The 17,777-nt window shown below is 47.6% G+C and overlaps 4 protein-coding genes across 4 annotated transcripts; 1 reads left to right on the top strand and 3 right to left on the bottom strand.

Moving 5' to 3' along the window:
- Positions 1–358: 358 nt before the first annotated feature.
- On the bottom strand, positions 359–2,640 carry FSST1_004464 (SDA1-domain-containing protein; the record flags this gene model as incomplete). Its single annotated transcript, XM_083230641.1, has 2 exons — positions 359–2,534; positions 2,594–2,640. The coding sequence occupies 2 exons, from the start codon at positions 2,638–2,640 to the stop codon at positions 359–361; spliced, it is 2,223 nt and encodes a 740-aa protein (XP_083087894.1).
- Positions 2,641–3,528: 888 nt separating this feature from the next.
- FSST1_004463 (ankyrin repeat domain-containing protein) lies at positions 3,529–5,756 on the bottom strand (the record flags this gene model as incomplete). The annotated part of the gene is made up of 2 exons (XM_083230640.1): positions 3,529–5,488; positions 5,542–5,756. The coding sequence occupies 2 exons, from the start codon at positions 5,754–5,756 to the stop codon at positions 3,529–3,531; spliced, it is 2,175 nt and encodes a 724-aa protein (XP_083087893.1).
- A 2,598-nt stretch (positions 5,757–8,354) lies between these two features.
- On the bottom strand, positions 8,355–10,628 carry FSST1_004462 (uncharacterized protein; the record flags this gene model as incomplete). The annotated part of the gene is made up of 1 exon (XM_083230639.1): positions 8,355–10,628. One exon carries the CDS (start codon positions 10,626–10,628, stop codon positions 8,355–8,357), a length of 2,274 nt encoding a protein of 757 aa, XP_083087892.1.
- A 6,611-nt stretch (positions 10,629–17,239) lies between these two features.
- On the top strand, positions 17,240–17,546 carry FSST1_004461 (uncharacterized protein; the record flags this gene model as incomplete). The annotated part of the gene is made up of 2 exons (XM_083230638.1): positions 17,240–17,268; positions 17,327–17,546. 2 exons carry the CDS (start codon positions 17,240–17,242, stop codon positions 17,544–17,546), a joined length of 249 nt encoding a protein of 82 aa, XP_083087891.1.
- Positions 17,547–17,777: the final 231 nt, after the last annotated feature.

Here is a 17,777-nt window from a genome sequence, read left to right as displayed (position 1 = left end):
CCTTCGTAGTGGAGATGGATTGATGGCTGTCATACTCATCCTATTCTGTCGATTTAACCGGTTGACGATCAACGATGGATTATCCAGATAACCTATATCAATCACTAGCATTAAGAGTCTTTCTCGTGTATAAATCAACTAGAGTCGATAAATAGCAAAAAAAAAAAAAAAAAAAGGAAACCCCATTAACATATACCACAGGAAGAATCATGGTAAGCAAAAACAAGACAACAAGCCTGTTCGGTGAGATGTGCGAAACCAAGTATGTAAAAGAGAAAATGAAGCCTTTATTTTAATACGCTGTGTCAATAGCACAAGTGATTCCATCTCTAAATAGTTCTCTATAGTCAAAAACCCCTTAAGTTCCGTTCGCTCTTCTTCCACCTCTAGTACTTCTGGTAATGTGCCTCGTGAGAACCTTTCTCGTCTCAATCAAACTCCTCTTGTTCTTGCTCTTCGCCTTGCCCATCGTCATAAAGATGTTCTTGTTGCGTGCCTTTTCTCTGTTGCTGGTACTCTTGCCCTGAGCCTGCATCTTGGACTTGCGGATCGCCTGTGTAGACTTGTGCTCGTCTCTGTCCGGCTTGCCCTCCTTGGCGAGCTCGGCACGCTCCTCCTTGGTGAGCTTGCGCAGGCGAGCGGGTGCCTCGATCTGCTCAGCTGTGAGACCGTCGTCGCGATGGCGGTCTTCCAGCTCCTTCTGGCGCTTGCGGCGGCTGCCAAGAGCCTTGTCGACTTGAGAGGACATTCGAAGTTCTTGGAGCTTGGCGAGATCAGCCGGCGTAAGGATGGTTGTTGTGGCGAGCTTGGAGATGCGGTCAATCTCAGCTTCCTTCTCCTCAAGAGCCTTCTTGGCCCTTTCGTCCGCGGCGATATCTGCTTCTGTCTTTTGCTTCTTTGATGCGGGCTCATCATCGTCGTCCTCCTCGTCGGATGAGTGATAGACATTGATCCACTCGCCAGAGTCACTGCTGTCATCAGAGCCGATCTCCCATTCGTCATCTTTGTTTTCCTCTTCCTCGTCAGTCGCAGCATCCTCAGGAAGACCCATGGCGAGTCGCTTCTTCTTCTTTTCCTCCTCCTTCCACTTCTCCAAAAGATCCAGACCCTCAATGCCGCCGGCCTCCTCCTCACCGAACTTGCGCTGAGCCTGAATACCAGACTTCAGGTTGATAGTGGCATTCTTGCCACGGTCTCGCTTCTTCAAAAGCTCGGCACCGACCTCTCGGTATAGTGACAAAAGACCCTTGGCAGCCATCATGACACCCTTATCCTTACTCTTTCGGTATTGAACCAAATCTTGTAACAGCGTATCAGTCATGGCTAGGGGTTGACGAGCACAAATCTCGCGAATCGAGTTGAGACCAGCAGCCGCAACCTCGGCGGCTGAAGCTTCAGAGACGAACTCGTTTGCAATCTTTGTGAGCAAAGGCTCCAGAACATCCGGAGGCACAAGGTTGTGGACAGCTTGAGCCAAGGAAGCCAGGAATGATGTGACTGAGTGTTGCTTGGGAGTAAGGTACTTGATGAACCAGGAATAGAGCGCCACGATGGTGAGCTTGTGCAGACCAACAAGACGGGTAACCAATTGTGTCACTAGAATCTTTGTGTCGAGAGACAGCTTCGCCTTTGTGTTTTGTAGATGTTTCGAGAAGAGCTCCTCAGCAAAGCTCTGAGGATCGTGAAGGAGATGCAGGGCTGAAAAATTGAGGGGATGAGGCTTGTTCTTCTTACGCTCAGAACGCTTGACCTTGTCGACAGCCCTGTCGTAAGCCTTCTTCGACTTCTTGGTCTTCTTGTTGATGCCCATTTGATGCTTGACCTGGCTCAGATCAACCTCTTCATCACTGCTCTCGTCCTCGAGCTCTTCTCTTTCCTTGTCTCCACCGAGGAAAAAGCGAACGGCGCCAATGACGACCTTTTCGTTGTTCGATAGACAGGCTTCCTTCATGACATCTACGGGCTTCGCATCGGTCCAGAACTGTCGCTTCCACATCTCGCGAGTGAGCTTGATGGCCCAGATAGCTCGAGGAGAATCTCGGTCGGCGGTGACGAGGTTGTAAAGGACGGTCTGAACGGTACGGTTGAGAGGGTGGTTAATCGATTTGGTGTTTGAGTTTCGAAGATCGGCCAAAATCTTCTGGAAAAGAGTTTCACGCAGAGTCTTGGAAGGCGAAGATACGAGAATAGGGAAGAGAGTGGTAAGGACGCTCGTTGAGTCGATGACTTCCTTTCTCCGGAGCAGGACCAGACTTCCGACGATCTTCTCGCGCAAATCAGGGTGTAGAACGACATGGTGCTGTGTAAGAATCTCCTTGAGATCGTCGGGGAAGGTTGCGGTCTCTTCCTTGTAGCAATCGGCGACGTGAGCGATTAGATCGATAATGTTGTGGAAAGACTCGACGGAATCGGCGCTTGCGGTGGAGGGGGAGACGAGAAAGATCTCGCGCTGAGCCTCATATTGTTCCAGTTGCTTCAAGAATTCTTCCTTGTAAGATCTGGGATCGCGACGGATTTTCTGCTGAAGAGCAGCGCTATAGAGGGTATTAGCTGCTGTTATAAAAAAGCAGATATAGAATCGCGATTGACATACAAATCGGCATCGATCTTCTCGAGCGCAGCGACCTTTCGTTTGACCATTGCGCCTGATGTTGATGTGGTGTTTAAGCGGGAGGGTGGGGATGGTTGGTCCCTTTGAACTTCTAGGAAAAAGAGAAAATTTGGGAGATTTTCTGAGCTGATAAGATAAGATCATCAGCACGCGGAATTGATCCGCCTTCCAAGGTTTTGGGATGAGCCTAATATATATATTCTTAGTAGGAAATTAAGTTATTAAGAGAACCTTTATTTAAAATAAACAAGTTCTTAATCTATATAGATATTTTATTAAATATCAGAACTATTAAGAAGCTTAGACTTATATTTGCTAGTTAAGTACAGAAACAAATGATAAGTCTAAGGCGCGAGACCCTGTCAAGGCCGAGGAGCTTTGGAGACTACCTACTTAACTAAGTGAAGAGCTTGTCGGGTAGAAATTTGGATACTAAGCGGTTATGGCTGTGTTTTAGTTTATGCATTAAAGTGCGAACAGGCAGAACGGATTCCTTCTTCTCCTCATACCACACCTCTCATCTAGACTGCCTAGTGGGTAGCAGAAACATTAACCTTTAGGCTTTAGATTACAAAAAATAAATAGCCTAAGAAGTATGATCTAATTAGCATAAAGTGGCCTAGCTATTTCATCTCTTATGCTCCTGGCGGCCAACTGTTCTGGTACCCTGATGACTACTCTTCAAGCTTCTTGAATATGCAGGTCGTCTATCATTGAGACATTTTCCACCTCTCTTTATGTTTTTTTCTGAATTGTTTCTTGTTACTCTTTAGTCTATATCACCCAACATCAAGTTTATATATCCCTAATTTTGTCCAAAAACGCCTAGGTATCCGGTTCCAGCCCGACGCCAACGCCAAGACAACAAACGTCCATATCCGAATATATAAATCCCATCATAAATATCAAAACTCCTTCTAATTTTCTCCCTTTCCACTATCTTCCCACTCTTGTATCACGGTGGGCTCCTGTACAGCACCGCCCGATGTCCCACTCAACCACGCCCGGCAGGCCTCAAGATGTGCATATTCAGCCTCGTCTTGGCCCCTCAGACTCCTCATCTTCACATCAGCGACGTCCAGAACACTTCGACCTGCTGCGTCCCGAGCGTGGACATTCGTGCCACTATTGACGAGTTGCTTGGCAGCTAGCTTGTGACCACAGCGGACGGCAATGTGCAGCGCTGTTTCGCCTGCTCTGTTGCGAGCGTTGACACGTGCACCTGCTTTGATCAGATCTTTGATGATATCTGGGCCATTTGTGTAGTCGTCGTCTTCGGGGAGTTGTGCGGCAAAGGCCATGAGGGGTGTGTTGCCACGGATATCGTAGTGGTTTGGGTCAACACCTGCTGCTAAAAGGCTCTCCAAGAGCGTTCGACGGAACTCCAAGCGACTGGTACTTGAATCAGAATATTTGGCAGCCTTGTCTCTTTTGTTCTTTTGATAGTTTGGCATGCCTTCCTTATCGAGGTTGTATTTTTGCGTGACGCTGACTGAGCTTAGTGTAGCTGCGGCGAGACATTGTAGTCCATTTCGGCCTTCCGAATCTTCGAGTAGTGGGTCGTTTACTGCGGCTCTAATGTATTCGAGGGTTCGTGCTTCTTGTTGAAGATCGGTTGTGTGGTAAGGGTCGGCGCTGTCCTGTCGCGACGTTGGTACTGGGGGGTCAATGTCCATGGCCTGAGTGTATGTTCTGTTAATTCCAATGGTGGGCTCAGAGATCACTGCGTTGGTAGGGGTCATATTGAATGCATCCCTCTTCTGGTAGCTTGTAGGACCACAAAGCTGGAGTAGATGGTTTCGGAGACTAACTGATTCGTCTCTGAGAAGGAGGATATGGGAAAAGGAACGGCCGTAGTGATCGCGTGCGCTAAAGTCGAAACCTTTCCCAGCGAGTATATCCAGCAGGTGTTGCAGATAAATCCCACTGTTAAACCAGGAAGTGTGCAACACGTGCAATAGTGTCTGTCCAGCTGTGTTTTGCTCGTTGAGAATAGCCACGTCTTGAACTGATCGGATGGCTTCAAAAAGCTCGTCTCCCATGAATCTCGCCGCCATGAGGTGGAAAACGGTGTGGCCAAATTGGTCGCGTTCCTCGAACGAGGAGTTGTTGACAGCAAGAGTCAGGGCATTTAAACCAGTCTCAGAGAAGCCCTGCATTGTTATCCAAGCTGGTTCCCTGAGCTCCTGCATAGGCCGGCAGAAACATGACTTTTTCATATGCTCCTCAGTACCTTCAAAGCATGTATGGTTGTTTTGGGCGATGTCGTCGATGCATAGAAAGTTGCCGGGCATGTAGTAAGGGCCGTTTGGTAGACAGACAGGAGCATCTCGGTCTCCTAGCCAAGAAGTCATAGTCGGTTCCTCGTCGGATATGGGCGAGAGACTGGATCCTCGTCGACTCAAGGGTGCCGTATATCGTTTAATAAGACGCTTTACTGTCTTGACATATGGGTGATCATAGCCTTTGAGCAGGCTTTGAAATGTCCCTGTTGTGCAATCTGTCGAGGTAGTCATGAATGTTGGTCGTTGCAAGAAAGTCTTAAAATGGCTATTTTCTTCTTGCTCCCGTGCTTGAGCGGTAGATCTGCTTGTGTTATGCCGTTGAGGCTGGGAGTATTGGTTGAAAGGTGGAACTTCGAGTGAAGCCCTAGTAGGATTCCGAACAAGATGTGGTGTTGGAACAGCGTTGAGAGCAGGTATTGATCCTGGAGCATCTTGCATGGGAGATGAAACTGAATTATATGTTGAGTTGGTTCGCGTGGGGGAAAGCGACAACTCTTCTAATCGCCGTGCCATATCACCCTCATTTCTTGGGTGAAGCCATCGTGGTTGCTTGTTAAGCATGGCGTTGAGCGTCTTGTGGGCCGAGTCCTGACTATAACACATAATGAGCATCAATCCAAGCATAAAAAACCAGGAATCGCATACCCAGGTACTATATCAGGTGACTTTGCATGTACAACAGCCACTATTTTATCCAAAGGAAGTGTGGTGTAGAGATATAGACGTGACATTTTACGCCGTGAAGATGAGTTCCATAGCGGTGGTCTGCCTGTTGTGGTGTTGTTTGAGCCGCTGGGCGAGGCGGACGATATAGGCACTTGCAGGCCAGGCCCATAGGGCGACGTTGCGCTGTTGTTCATGGTGGGCTTTTTAATGGCTGTCAAAACAACAATATTGATGTTGGCCTGTAGATGTAGCCTTGCAATATCAAAAAAGTACACGAGGCTCTCATGATACAAAGTAAAGGAAGACACAAGCTTATAAGTCAGCACCCTCTTGTGTTACGGGTCATGATGTTGGTCGGCCAGAGGCAGTGAAAGCGTTGAAGATGTGTAATGGGTGGTGAAAGTGCATCTCGGCTGGCCTCCAAAACAGGCCGGAACCAGGGCACAAATAGCCAGCATGATCTGTACAGAAGAGGAGAGAAAATGGACCTGGAGGGCTGAGCTGACCACATTGGAATGCAACGGGAATAGGTGGTTTGCGGCCCGCTGCCGTGGGTGTGTTGCTGCGCCTCATAGCTCGCAGGAGGCCTGATGAGAAATGCCAGAATGGGTGGTTATGTGAGACAAGATGTGTTGTAACTGGATAATATGAGGAGCCTAGTCCCTAGGAAGGGAACTCAAGTGCCGCTTTCGTTGCATTGACGTGATGCAAGTTGTTAAAGATGCAGATTAATGAATCTATCGCTGATAAAGCTGTAGCTTTGATCATGATACATGCCCGATGGTGTTTTACAGTGGGAGCCCCTTCAGTACAGTGCCTACATACCTAGCCGTCCAAGCTACTGCGACCACTGGCCATTTCAACATCAGGTAACGATTATGAGTTTCAAAACAATTGTCCAAATAAAACAAGAACTTGTTATATGGCAAATCTAAAGGGATAAAAAAAAACCTTTCTCTCGTCATTATTCAACTACATTCCGATTTTTGAAGGACTTTGGTCATCGGCCTGATGTCAGTGAATACAGAGATAGAGAGGCGCAGCTTCATAGGTGACGGCTGTGCGCCTAACTGTGGCTCCAAAAGCCCAGCATTGCGCCACACCACATCAACAAGGCTTTTCGGCGACACCATCTTGCCAAGTCCTCATACACATCTTCAAAGTGTCCATCTCAGTCGATACATGTATAATGTTGACGAAAAGAATTCAAATATAGGCCTCTTCTCATCCTGTTTTAGGTATCTAGTGCTGTTGCTGGCACCTGACTTGTCTAATCATTGAGAGTGTATACTACCACAAGCACTTCTTCAGGATGATGTAGATATCCTTTATGATACTGCCAAAGGGAGACATAATTCCTTAAGCTCTCGCTTATCATTATTCCGATTCAAATGGTCTAGTATCTCGCTAATCAATGACCCTAATTCTGTCATCATCCTGTTCCGATACATCTCACCCGCCAAGCACCATCCATGTATGTCATCAGCCCTCCATTGCATGCGCTGCCTTATTAGTGAAACAGCCGCGCCCAAGAATTTCACGGTCCTCAGTGTATCAGAAAAATTGATCGCTGTAAGCATAAGGAACAAAATTAGTAGGTCACTTTATGCTCCTTAGACTATAGTTCTTAGCCTACTTATTTTTATACCCTAACACTTAGGAGGCCATGGAATTTTTCTGCTACCCAGTAGACGGTGTCATCCGACTTCACGCAAGTATTCATGGCTCTCCGATAACCAACGCTTTAACCTATAAGCAGTTGCAAGTCGGTGAGAATCGTTTGTTTTCTTTCCTCCCAGCCATGGCGTCATTTCTTCCACTTCTGGGGCGTTGGAAGTTTGAAGCCATCAACGGCACTACACTCGTCCCCGTGAGAGTCAAGGGACGCACCTAACTACTAACTACCACAGAACAACAAACTTGTAAAGAAAAAGGCCAGAGATAAACGGCACTACCTACTAGATAGGTAGATAGAACAATATGATACAGTATCATTACCCTTTGTTTCTGTCCGAGGGTGAAATCCTCGAAACTACATATGCCATCCCACCACACCCTTCCATATCCTTTGAACAAAGCTCATCGTGGACTATTATCTCGAGACGACACCACAACTTTCAATATAGTCGTCCTTTCTTTGTGTTCACAAATTGTTGAATTGACTCACTCACCGCCAGCAAGCCACTTCCCATTTAAAACAAGCCATCTTCTAGAACTCGTTCAGAGACATTCACACGCCCCTCTGTCATCCCGCATTCCAGTCAAAAGTGGCTTGTCGTCACCACAACGGCCACAAGCCACCTGTTTGACTTTGCCTTGCCGTGTCCCCAAAGTTTTCCAACGATCTGGGTCAAACGGCCCCCTTAGTCTGCTGTCTCAAACATTCTTTGTTCTAGCGCCGTTCCACATGGAACAAAACGTCGAGGAGATAGAGTTTGGAACTGCTGTCACATGCGGGAGGGTCACAAAGGAAAAAGACTGTAGTTCACGTGAGTATTTCTGGTCCAGCTTTCATTTTAGCATTCTGGTATGTTCAAATTGTGCGTAGGTAAACAGAAAATACAAGGAACATTTTGACTTCACAGTTCAGGGACGGTTATTAAGGTCATGTCATTAATGAAATGGTATCTCCAATAAAACAAGACAATGTTATATCCAACTTCATAACAATTCTTCTACCTCTACTTGGCAAGCGCTCAAGTCGTCTAAATCATACTATATACATAGTGAAGCTTATTATGTTGTAAAAAAATAATGAACAGCAAGGGAAGATTTTATGTTCCATGATGCATTTACAGAAGAATGGCAAAGATACCAGCAGCGGCGACAGCCATCTCGACACCGAAGCGAGAGGCACCAGCGGTGACCTCAACGGCGGGAGCGGTGCCAGTAGGCTGGTGATAGGGGACGGTGGCAGAAGGCTGGCTGGGAGCGGGAGCCTTGTAGCCGCTGCCGGTGGTCTCGGCAGCAGGAGGAGCAGGGTAGTGAGGCTTCTCAGGTTGAGCAGGAGTCTCGGGGTGCTCAGGCTTAGCAGGCTGCTCGGGCTGGGCGGGGTGCTCAGGCTTAGCAGGCTGCTCGGGTTGGGCAGGGTGCTCAGGAGTAGGGTACTCAGGCTTGGCGGGGTGCTCAGGCTGGGCAGGGTGCTCAGGAGCAGGGTAGTGAGGCTTCTCAGGCTGAGCGGGAGTCTCAGGGTGCTCGGGCTTGGCGGGGTGCTCCTCAGAGGGAGTCTCAGGGTGCTCAGGAGTAGGGTACTCAGGCTTGCCGGGAATGACGACGGTAGGGTAAGAAGGAATCTCCTTGGTACCGGTGGCGTAGACAGTGGTGCAAGGAACAGTCTCGGTCTTGACAGATCCGTAAGGGCAGTCCTTAACCTCAGGGCCGCACTCAGTAACAGTGTAGACCTTGGTGGAGTAGGTGGTCTTGGTGGTGTAGAGAGTGCTGGTGTTGGGAGGAGCGTAACCAGTAGGCTTGGAGGGGTGGCCCTCAGTGACGGGAGCGTAACCAGTAGGCTTGGAGGGGTGCTCCTCGGTAACGGGGCAGACAGTGGTAGAGACGGGGTAGGTCTTGGTGGTGACGGATCCGTAGGGGCAGTCCTTGACGGAAGGAGGGCACTTGGTGACGGTGTAGACCTCAGTGGAGTAGATGGTCTTGGTGGTGTACTTCTCGGGGTTCTCAGGAGAGTAACCAGTAGGCTTGGAGGGGTGCTCCTCGGTCACAGGGCAGACAGTGGTAGAAACAGCAACGGTCTCAGTGACGGTGTAAGGGCCGTGGCTACCAGCAGGGCAGTCCTTGACGTAGTCAGGGCACTTGGTGTATGTGTTAACAGCAGTGGTGTAGACAGTCTTGGTGGTGTAAGGGACAGTAGCACCAGTGGTAGAGACACCGTTGGCACCAGTCTTGGTGGTGTTAACGGGAGCAGTCTCAGTGCCAGTGGGGATAGAGTCAGTCTTGGTGTCAACAGGGGCGGTCTCAGTAGCAGTATCAACAGGGGCGGACTCGGTACCAGTGGGGATGGAGTCAGTCTTGGTATCAACGGGAGCAGTCTCAGTGCCGGTAGGAGCAGTCTCAGTACCAGTAGGGGCAGACTCAGTAGCAGTATCAACAGGGGCGGACTCGGTACCAGTGGGGATGGAGTCAGTCTTGGTATCAACGGGAGCAGTCTCAGTGCCGGTAGGAGCAGACTCAGTAGCAGTGTCAACAGGGGCGGACTCGGTGCCAGTAGGAGCAGACTCAGTGGCGGTGTCGACAGGGACAGTTGCGGTGTTGGTGTCAACGGGAGCGGACTCAGTGCCGGTAGGAGCAGACTCAGTAGCAGTGTCAACAGGGGCGGACTCGGTGCCAGTAGGAGCAGACTCAGTGGCGGTGTCGACAGGGACAGTTGCGGTGTTGGTGTCAACGGGAGCGGACTCAGTGCCGGTAGGAGCGGACTCAGTAGCGGTATCAACAGGGGCAGTGGCACCCTCAGTGGTGGTCTCGTCGTCGCAGTCCTCCTCAGTGGTGGTGGGAGCAGAGGTCTCGGTGGTGACATCGGTAGCAGCATCGGTAGTGACACCGGTAGCGACATCAGTAGTCTCGGTACCAATCTCAGTGCTCAAGGAGACATCCTCAGTCTCGGTACCAGTGGTAGCGGTTCCGGCCTCAGTGGTAGCGGTTCCGGCCTCGGTGGAAGCAGTGCCGGCCTCGGTGGAAGCAGTGCCGACCTCGGTGGTAGCGGTACCAGCCTCAGTGGTAGCGGTTCCGGCCTCAGTGGTAGCAGTGCCGGCCTCGGTGCTAGCAGTCTCGGTGCTGGCGACGATGGCGGTAGTGGCGGTGGGGATAACGCAAGTGCAGGCCTCGTTGACAGCCTCACGACGCTCTTGGTCGTTCTCACCAGTGCACGCGGCAGGAATCTGGTTGATCTCGCAGTTGAGGAAGACATTAGCGCCACAGAGAGCGTCCTCGTTGGCCTTGACAGCCATGTAGCAAGGGTCCTCGAGCTCGCAGTCGCAAGGCTCGGTATCGACAGTGCGAGTCTCAAAGGCAGAGGCCAGGCCAAAGGCCATGGCCATGTAAGCAGCGGTCTTCATGTTGGGAAGAAATGTACAAAAACTGTAATGAACGAATGGACTGCGGTGAACTCAGAGAGTTACTTATTATCCGCGAAGACTGGTTTGTAAGTGAGTGACAAGAAGTGAAGAGTGGGAGAAAGGTATGGAGGTCGGAAGCGGCTGTTTATATGCAAGACAGGCCTTCTTTGCTCTGGTCCATCCTTTCTCCTTGTCTGTTTGGCCCCGAGTTTCCTGCGTGGGCTGTTGGGTGTGGGCTATCATCATCCCGGACATTTGCTGTGGCTATTCTCGACTTGATAGTGTGCCTGAGCTTGCGTTAGTTCGAAGCGCTATTGATGGAGATGGGGCACACAAACTTGGGCAGATGGATCTAAGCCTGATGGAGAGCCAAGATACCTGTACTTGGTGCCGCATGGCCGGGTTGGCCGCTGATTGCGAGCGTTGTCCATAGCGTCGTTAGCAGGAGGTAGGTTGGAAAAGCAAAGGATGCCTGGATGAAAGAGAAAGTCGTTAGCCACTTGGGTAATGGCGCGCTGAAGTTCAACTGACCAAGACCCACTTCGTCTCAACGGGGGTGTCCCCTGACCCCTGACTAAATCGTGGCTTTTCTAGCCTTATCTGGCTACTTTAGCGGGGGTCGCGTACAAGCGCTCGCCGAAGCTACGGTGGAGCAAAAACGGGCTGGGATTAAACACATCCAACCGCCTACTCTGCTCAAGCCGGAGGAGATGTTTCTATCCTGTTGGCAGGTCAGTAGAATGAATCGCTGTACAGTAGTTTCTTCTCGGCCGTCGCACCAGAGACGCCGGTTCTGTACACTATTGTAATACATGGGCAGTCTATCCACCTTCAGCTGCGTCTAGATAATCGATCACTCAGATACGAATAACCTTCAGCTGCATCCTGGCTGGTCTATCGTTCCATGAAGCGTAGTAGTCTGTTTTTGCAATAGGGGCTGTTCATTTCCTGGAGAACCTTACAGAGTCAGTTTGCGTAATTTCCTTTGTTGACGGCAGTTATGTTGCTTCACATTGTATCTTTGTTGTTTACTTTGCTTTGACATTGTACAGTGCTTTGTTCATTTCTATTTTCGTTGGTCTATCTTCAGTAGATGACTTGAATCTTGGGAAATTAAGAGCCCAGTTTTGTTTTTTAGTGGTTAACGGACCAATACGATATACTCTATAGAGCAAGAAACGAGCGACAGAGAGAACCACAACTTGCCGGTTTTGACAGTCAACGGATCACTGATCGACATGATGACCATTATATGATCGACGAAAAAGACTTCTGGAGAAGAATTAAATCGATCGTGATGGTACCTTCGGGACCGTTGGAATCGGCAGCTTAGGTCCATCCATAGGAGCCACTTTAGTGAAAGATTTGCTTGAAAGAAACCGCTCATGTTGGTTGACTTGGAATTGACTGACGTCTTGAATGAAAAGCTCCTCTGGCCCTTGTTGTAGGGTATGCTAGAGAATACCATTGTTCAACTGCTTGGATGTTCTCGTGCTCTGTGCAGCTTACATTGAGTACAATGTGCCATGTATAGCATCACAGCCTTCACTGTCAATGTGCAATGGAAGCATCTGTTATGATACCTACGGGTCCCACCAATTGCCACTCCGAGAGATCAACAGTGTAAGTTCGGGTACCTGACAGCATGCATATGTTAGCGTCCAGTCTCCATAGCACGAGAAAATAGAGGAAAGTCGGCTACCTAACCAACAGATGCAGCGCGTCATTGTCAGACATGTGCACACCACATGGACGGACGGTTTTTGAAGGCTTGCATTAATCCAAGGGGGAGATTAAAGAAGGAAAAAAAAAACTCAGTCGCCACAAAAGAAACGGGTATCGAAAGATGTGCTGAAAGGAAGAATTGGATAGTACTGTAATTTGCATCATTCGCGCTGTGGCGTTTTGTAGAGCCCAATCAAGTTTGCTGGTGTTACCGCTTCGCCCACTTGGCTCCAAGCCATTCATCCGCACCTGACAAAGCAATCAGCAGGTAAAGGAGGGTGTGATTTTATGCACTTGCACAATTGGGGAGTAAAAGGAGAGGATGAGGAAGAAGGCGTCTTCTAGAAACTGGCACATCGCAACGTATGGCTTGCTGGTATTCGGCACTTTCCAACCTGGTGAATCTGTATTAACAGCCGTCACTAATTGACAAGGTCCTTTAAAGATCTCGGAAACGTCAAGTTTCGACATCATCCGGTCCAATTGTCAAATTGAAACTTCTTTTGTGTGATGGATGTGAAGGGGCAGTCAGTGCTTCAGATCCTTGACCATCTTTTCGGGTTTTGTATAATATCATTGGTCCATATCCCTAGTTTTCGAATTGTGCTTTCTCTGTGCACACAACGTAATCATATTAAAGCTGACCTGACTACTCACAAAGTCGCAATGCAAGGCATATCCGGACGTGGGTCTCCGAAGTGGTTATTGCAACCTTGAGAGCACACACAAATCGCAAAGATCTAACAAATCCTTGCCCATGATATCCACGAGAGTCTAGATTCAATTCAGCTTGACTCAGCATCCATAACCGAATCATTTGAACTCACTCTCCTCAACTGAAGTTGACTCAATCGCACTTCAGCCTCAAAATATGCGCCCCCTATAACTCCCGCTCTGAGACGAAACAAAACAGTGTCTCCCGCGAAGCCGCATTCCAGTCTGGTTTTCCAACGTTTCCACTGCCAAGTGAATCAATCGTACCGTTCTTGTTCTGCAATGTGTACCCACTTTTTGGTCCATGTAACCCCTGTCACCGTAAACGGGTCAATTAGCGCTGTGCACCTACAGCGATAGCTCCATGCGGGCGTGGTCACTCTCAAACCGCCCAATTCGGGGTGCTTTTTCCTTTTTAGGAGAACTGTTGTGCCGTTCATGGACGATATAGGTAGATTGCAGAAAAAGGGGAATGCGCAGTAGTATGTCAGTCTGAGAAGAACATGTGATTTGTAAGTACATACATGTTTTGACTGATCTCAAATGCTCGTTCGTCCGTTTCTGTATCAACCAATATATCTCATTAGTATTCACGCTCAGACTCATTAATCATCGTATAAGCCAAAAAGCAATATCATTTTCAAGTCGTTGCTCTCGCCTGCTCCGGTGCCTTGCCACAACTGGACCCTAAAGATCCATTCTCTCCATTCATCCCAATGCCTGTCCTCGCTGTAGATCGTCCCCCTGTCTTTGCACTCCGCTCTCGGGGCATCGACAGGGTTACCATCTCCCCTGTCAAATGACGAGGTCCAGGCCCAGATGAGGCAGAGCTGAAGACAGGGTATCGACGGTCTATCGAATTTGGTTTTGATAGTCTGGTCGACTACTTTTCTTGGCCAAGTGCACGTTTATTTCGAGAATTTGCTCTTCCCAAGTGTCTTGAGCGTTCCGGTGAAGGTTCTTCGGGGAAGGAAATGAGGCAATAACATTGACAATCTTGCTCAATACTTGGAATGTTGATGGTGGTGTTGAATCTATGGAATAAAGGAATAGCAAGCCCCACGAAGGTTATATACTTGATGTTTCATGACACTGCGGAACCTCCACAAATTGCTGACACCTTCTGCCTTGTTTATGCTCACTTTTCAAGCTATACTACAATTATCGTGACTACATCACGTCGTATGGCAATTGTCCCTCTGTATGGGTAGCAGAAAAGTTGGCCTCCTAAGTCTTAGGGTATAAAAACATGTAATCTAAGAACTATATCCTAAAGAACATAAACTAGCCTATTAATTTTGTCTCTTATGCTTTCAGAGGTTAATTTTTCTGGTACCCTAAGGAGTGTTAACGCTGCTCAATTGGCAAACCATCCATCTACTGCTATCCACCCAATATCAGACTGGTGGAACATGACAGAAAACACGGCAACAGAGACAAAATCGGACGTTGGAACATCAAGGAACTAGTAGGAGGAATCTCTATATGTAGCACTACTGATTTGCTAGACGGCTTTGGGATTGGGTTACATAGTAGTGTTATGTCGTGGCAGTCTTGAGGTCATCGTCTCTCAAAAGTCCATTAGACACTGTCAAAATGCATACCAAAACAGTCTTCTGTTAAACTAAAGCTGTATATCTCCTACCTAGAAACCGTTGCCGAATATTAGCTAGAGACTTATCCTGTCATCCGGGAATGCTGTTGGGAAGGTTGTCTATCTCCAACACCATATGCCCACAAACTTGTCATTTGGGTGGTCCACGACCTCTCCATCGTCCGTGAGAGGCATTCTGAAACGTCGTCGCAAAACAAATACGAGTGACAATATCTGTCTTACAGAGTGTTTTAACTCTTCTGGGATCTTTGAGGGTTTCTTTTCGACGTTGACTTTCGAAGTTTTGCCCTGTATAAGCATACTTGAGAACCTCAATGGCTCCTTGTTTAAGATCTCGTGATATGGCAATTTGTTAGAAGCTTCGGTAACCCTGTTATATGCTATTAGTCTTTTTATCAAGCCTAGAATTACTAGTTCACAGTCAATTGGCCATTAAGATTGAAAAAATTCGTTGTTCTGACTTGTACGGGTTGTGGTTAAGTAGTTATCTGATCTACAGGGTAACCGACTTCGTTCGTCATGTTATTGTTTAATACTTTGATCAATTTTGTAGTAAGACTAGAGCAAATTAATTATTGCGATGAATTTGAATAGGGGTTGGATTGGAATTCTCAGAAAAGTGTCATTTTGTTCATGGTTTTGTTGCGTAACGTACCATGGTGATATTCATTGTTGTTTCAATTCACAAATTACTTTACAATGGCTCAGGCCTCACAAGGCTAGCCCTATGCACGTACCACAAAAAGAAGGTCACCTATCAAACTCACGTCCTGTTTCTCTACCCTACCATTTGCAATATTTTATATGCTACTTACTCTGGTGAAGTGTTTTGGCGGTCTTCAGAGCCTCGTTCAAAGTCTCGTTCAGAGCTGTTGGTTGCCTCTGCGTGGGGCTGACATCGGTACTGAAGGATTTCTTCTCGTACGAGATGCTGGTTGAGTTATATCCTTATCGTCATAACTGGGACCCAAAGTTCCAATAATTCTCGGCAAGGGAAAAGGTAGTACCTACATAGCCGGCGAAAGCGGTTCACGACCGAGAGAACTTTGGTGGCTAGGATTTAGCTGCTCATGGCGGCCGTCATGGAGTTACATCTGTCATGATGATTGTGGGGCCTCCCGAGCCCATCATGAGATATACCTACCTATCTTTGCCCAAAGTACTAGCCTAAGGATTAGAAAGGTTAGCTGCCAGAATCACAAGAGACGAAACGAGTAAGTCAGCTTATGATATTTAAATTAATATTCCCGGGCGAGCGACCACCATCCCGGTTGTTGTTACTTGGTCAGGCCTTGGGCTCTACATATCCCTTGATCGGTTGCCTCATCTACCCATGCAGCCTCGTTACAGATAACCTTTCCCAACCTTATGTCACTGTTTATGGGTTGGGATAAGGATAGAGAGGCTAAGAGGCCATTGAGAATAAATCACTACAGAAGAGATGGAACTGTTTGTCTTGGTCAATATTGAGACTAGTGGTTATAGAAAAGTTCCATAGCCTATTAGGGTTGAGCTCATAGACGTTTGGATAGGTGATCTTGCCCTGAAACTTGCCGCAAGACATGCTGTTAATTGATTGGCTAATTAGCCATTGAGTTGTTATGATGGCCATCTCTAAGTTGGAGAGCCGAGGACATTTCTTCACACAAAACATAGCCCTTTTACTATGATGAGCAAAGACGCAAAAACAGGCTGTTAAATTGTAGTAACATATTCTCCAATAAGTGAATCTTGAAAACAATTTAATGGAATGCCGTCATATTGAACATTCATGATTTCTTCATGCTTGTTTGTACTTTAATGGGGGCCGGCTGAGCCACCACCCTGGTAGCCTGCCTGGCACTTGGTTGCCTCTTGTGGCTTGTCCTCACTAGGTAGTTCAGGATCGAAAAGACAGGCTTCTGTCATTATAATTCTGCGCGTTTGCGAAGGAAACCAACTATGCGATCTGCGCCGACATAGTTATTCTACTTTTGAAAGCGAAAACTCCAATTGATCAGTTGTTTATCACTGACTCAGTGACCCGTCTTTGCGGCGCAGTGTCCGTTTCATGTATCTCGTCACAATCCAATTGAAGCCTTTACGGTGGTGACGATGATGGGGATTGGCTAAGGCTGGCATTTGGCCAACCTTTTTTCCCCACGAATTTTCCGCTTTTGCGCGCACGTGTGGTAGGTGATTCCCATCATGGATGTTTCGAAACTAGGGAGGCTTGTTATCTATCTCACTATTCCCAATTGCGCGCCATAATGGGGGCCGTTTTTCAAGAGTTTGCTCATGGCGGTATTTTTCCATTTCGATATTGCCTACTTTAATGTCTGCTTTGCGAAGGCTAGGATGTTTCTGAATTGAGATAAATAAAGCAATAGCCCTCTTCCTAAGGCTGGAATTTTTTAATATCATCAACAGTTTCTTAATTATTGAGTCAAGTCTTCAGTCTCAACTATCTACTATCCTAGTAACAACAAGTTTGCATCATACCAAGTACTATCATCAACCACAGCCAACCAAACAAACAACCAACTCTCTCCAAATCCAACAACTTATAACCAACAATATGCCTTCCTCTTCACCTGTTACCAACTCGTAAGTAAATAAGCTATGAATCCACTCTATTCGCATTAATTAATCATGAACCAACCAGGCCTTACAGCAACAACGGATACAGCAACAGCAACAGCTCTGGTGGCTCAACTTACACGGGTGGTCAGGGCACCTCGAATGGTGCCATGCTGAGCCAGTGGGCCACAAGTCGAGACAGAACAGAGAATTTCTACGTCACAGGCGAAAGGACAGGTCGGGGAGCCATGGCAGGCATGGATGTGACTCAAAAATTTGATGACTACTTCAACAGAAGTAGATAAATTGTTTTGGTATCGACTGGATTGGCACTGTAACAATAGGATTGTGGCTGTGGAATTAGCGTGGCGTTGGGCATAGAATTGGAGTCCTCTTTTGAGGTTTCGCCTTGGGCTTTGTATAACAGAACATAACTTTGGTATTGCTTTTTTTCTCTTTCTTTTCTTTTTCTATCTATAGAAAATGAATATTATTCTGATTAATCACCCAGATACTTTACAGTACCTATATAAACA

This window comes from Fusarium sambucinum, chromosome I, assembly GCF_050947815.1.
Source record: "Fusarium sambucinum isolate potato_lamoka chromosome I, whole genome shotgun sequence".
In the NCBI taxonomy this organism is placed as follows: Eukaryota; Fungi; Ascomycota; class Sordariomycetes; order Hypocreales; family Nectriaceae; genus Fusarium; species Fusarium sambucinum.
This window is presented reverse-complemented; position numbering and strand designations above follow the sequence as displayed.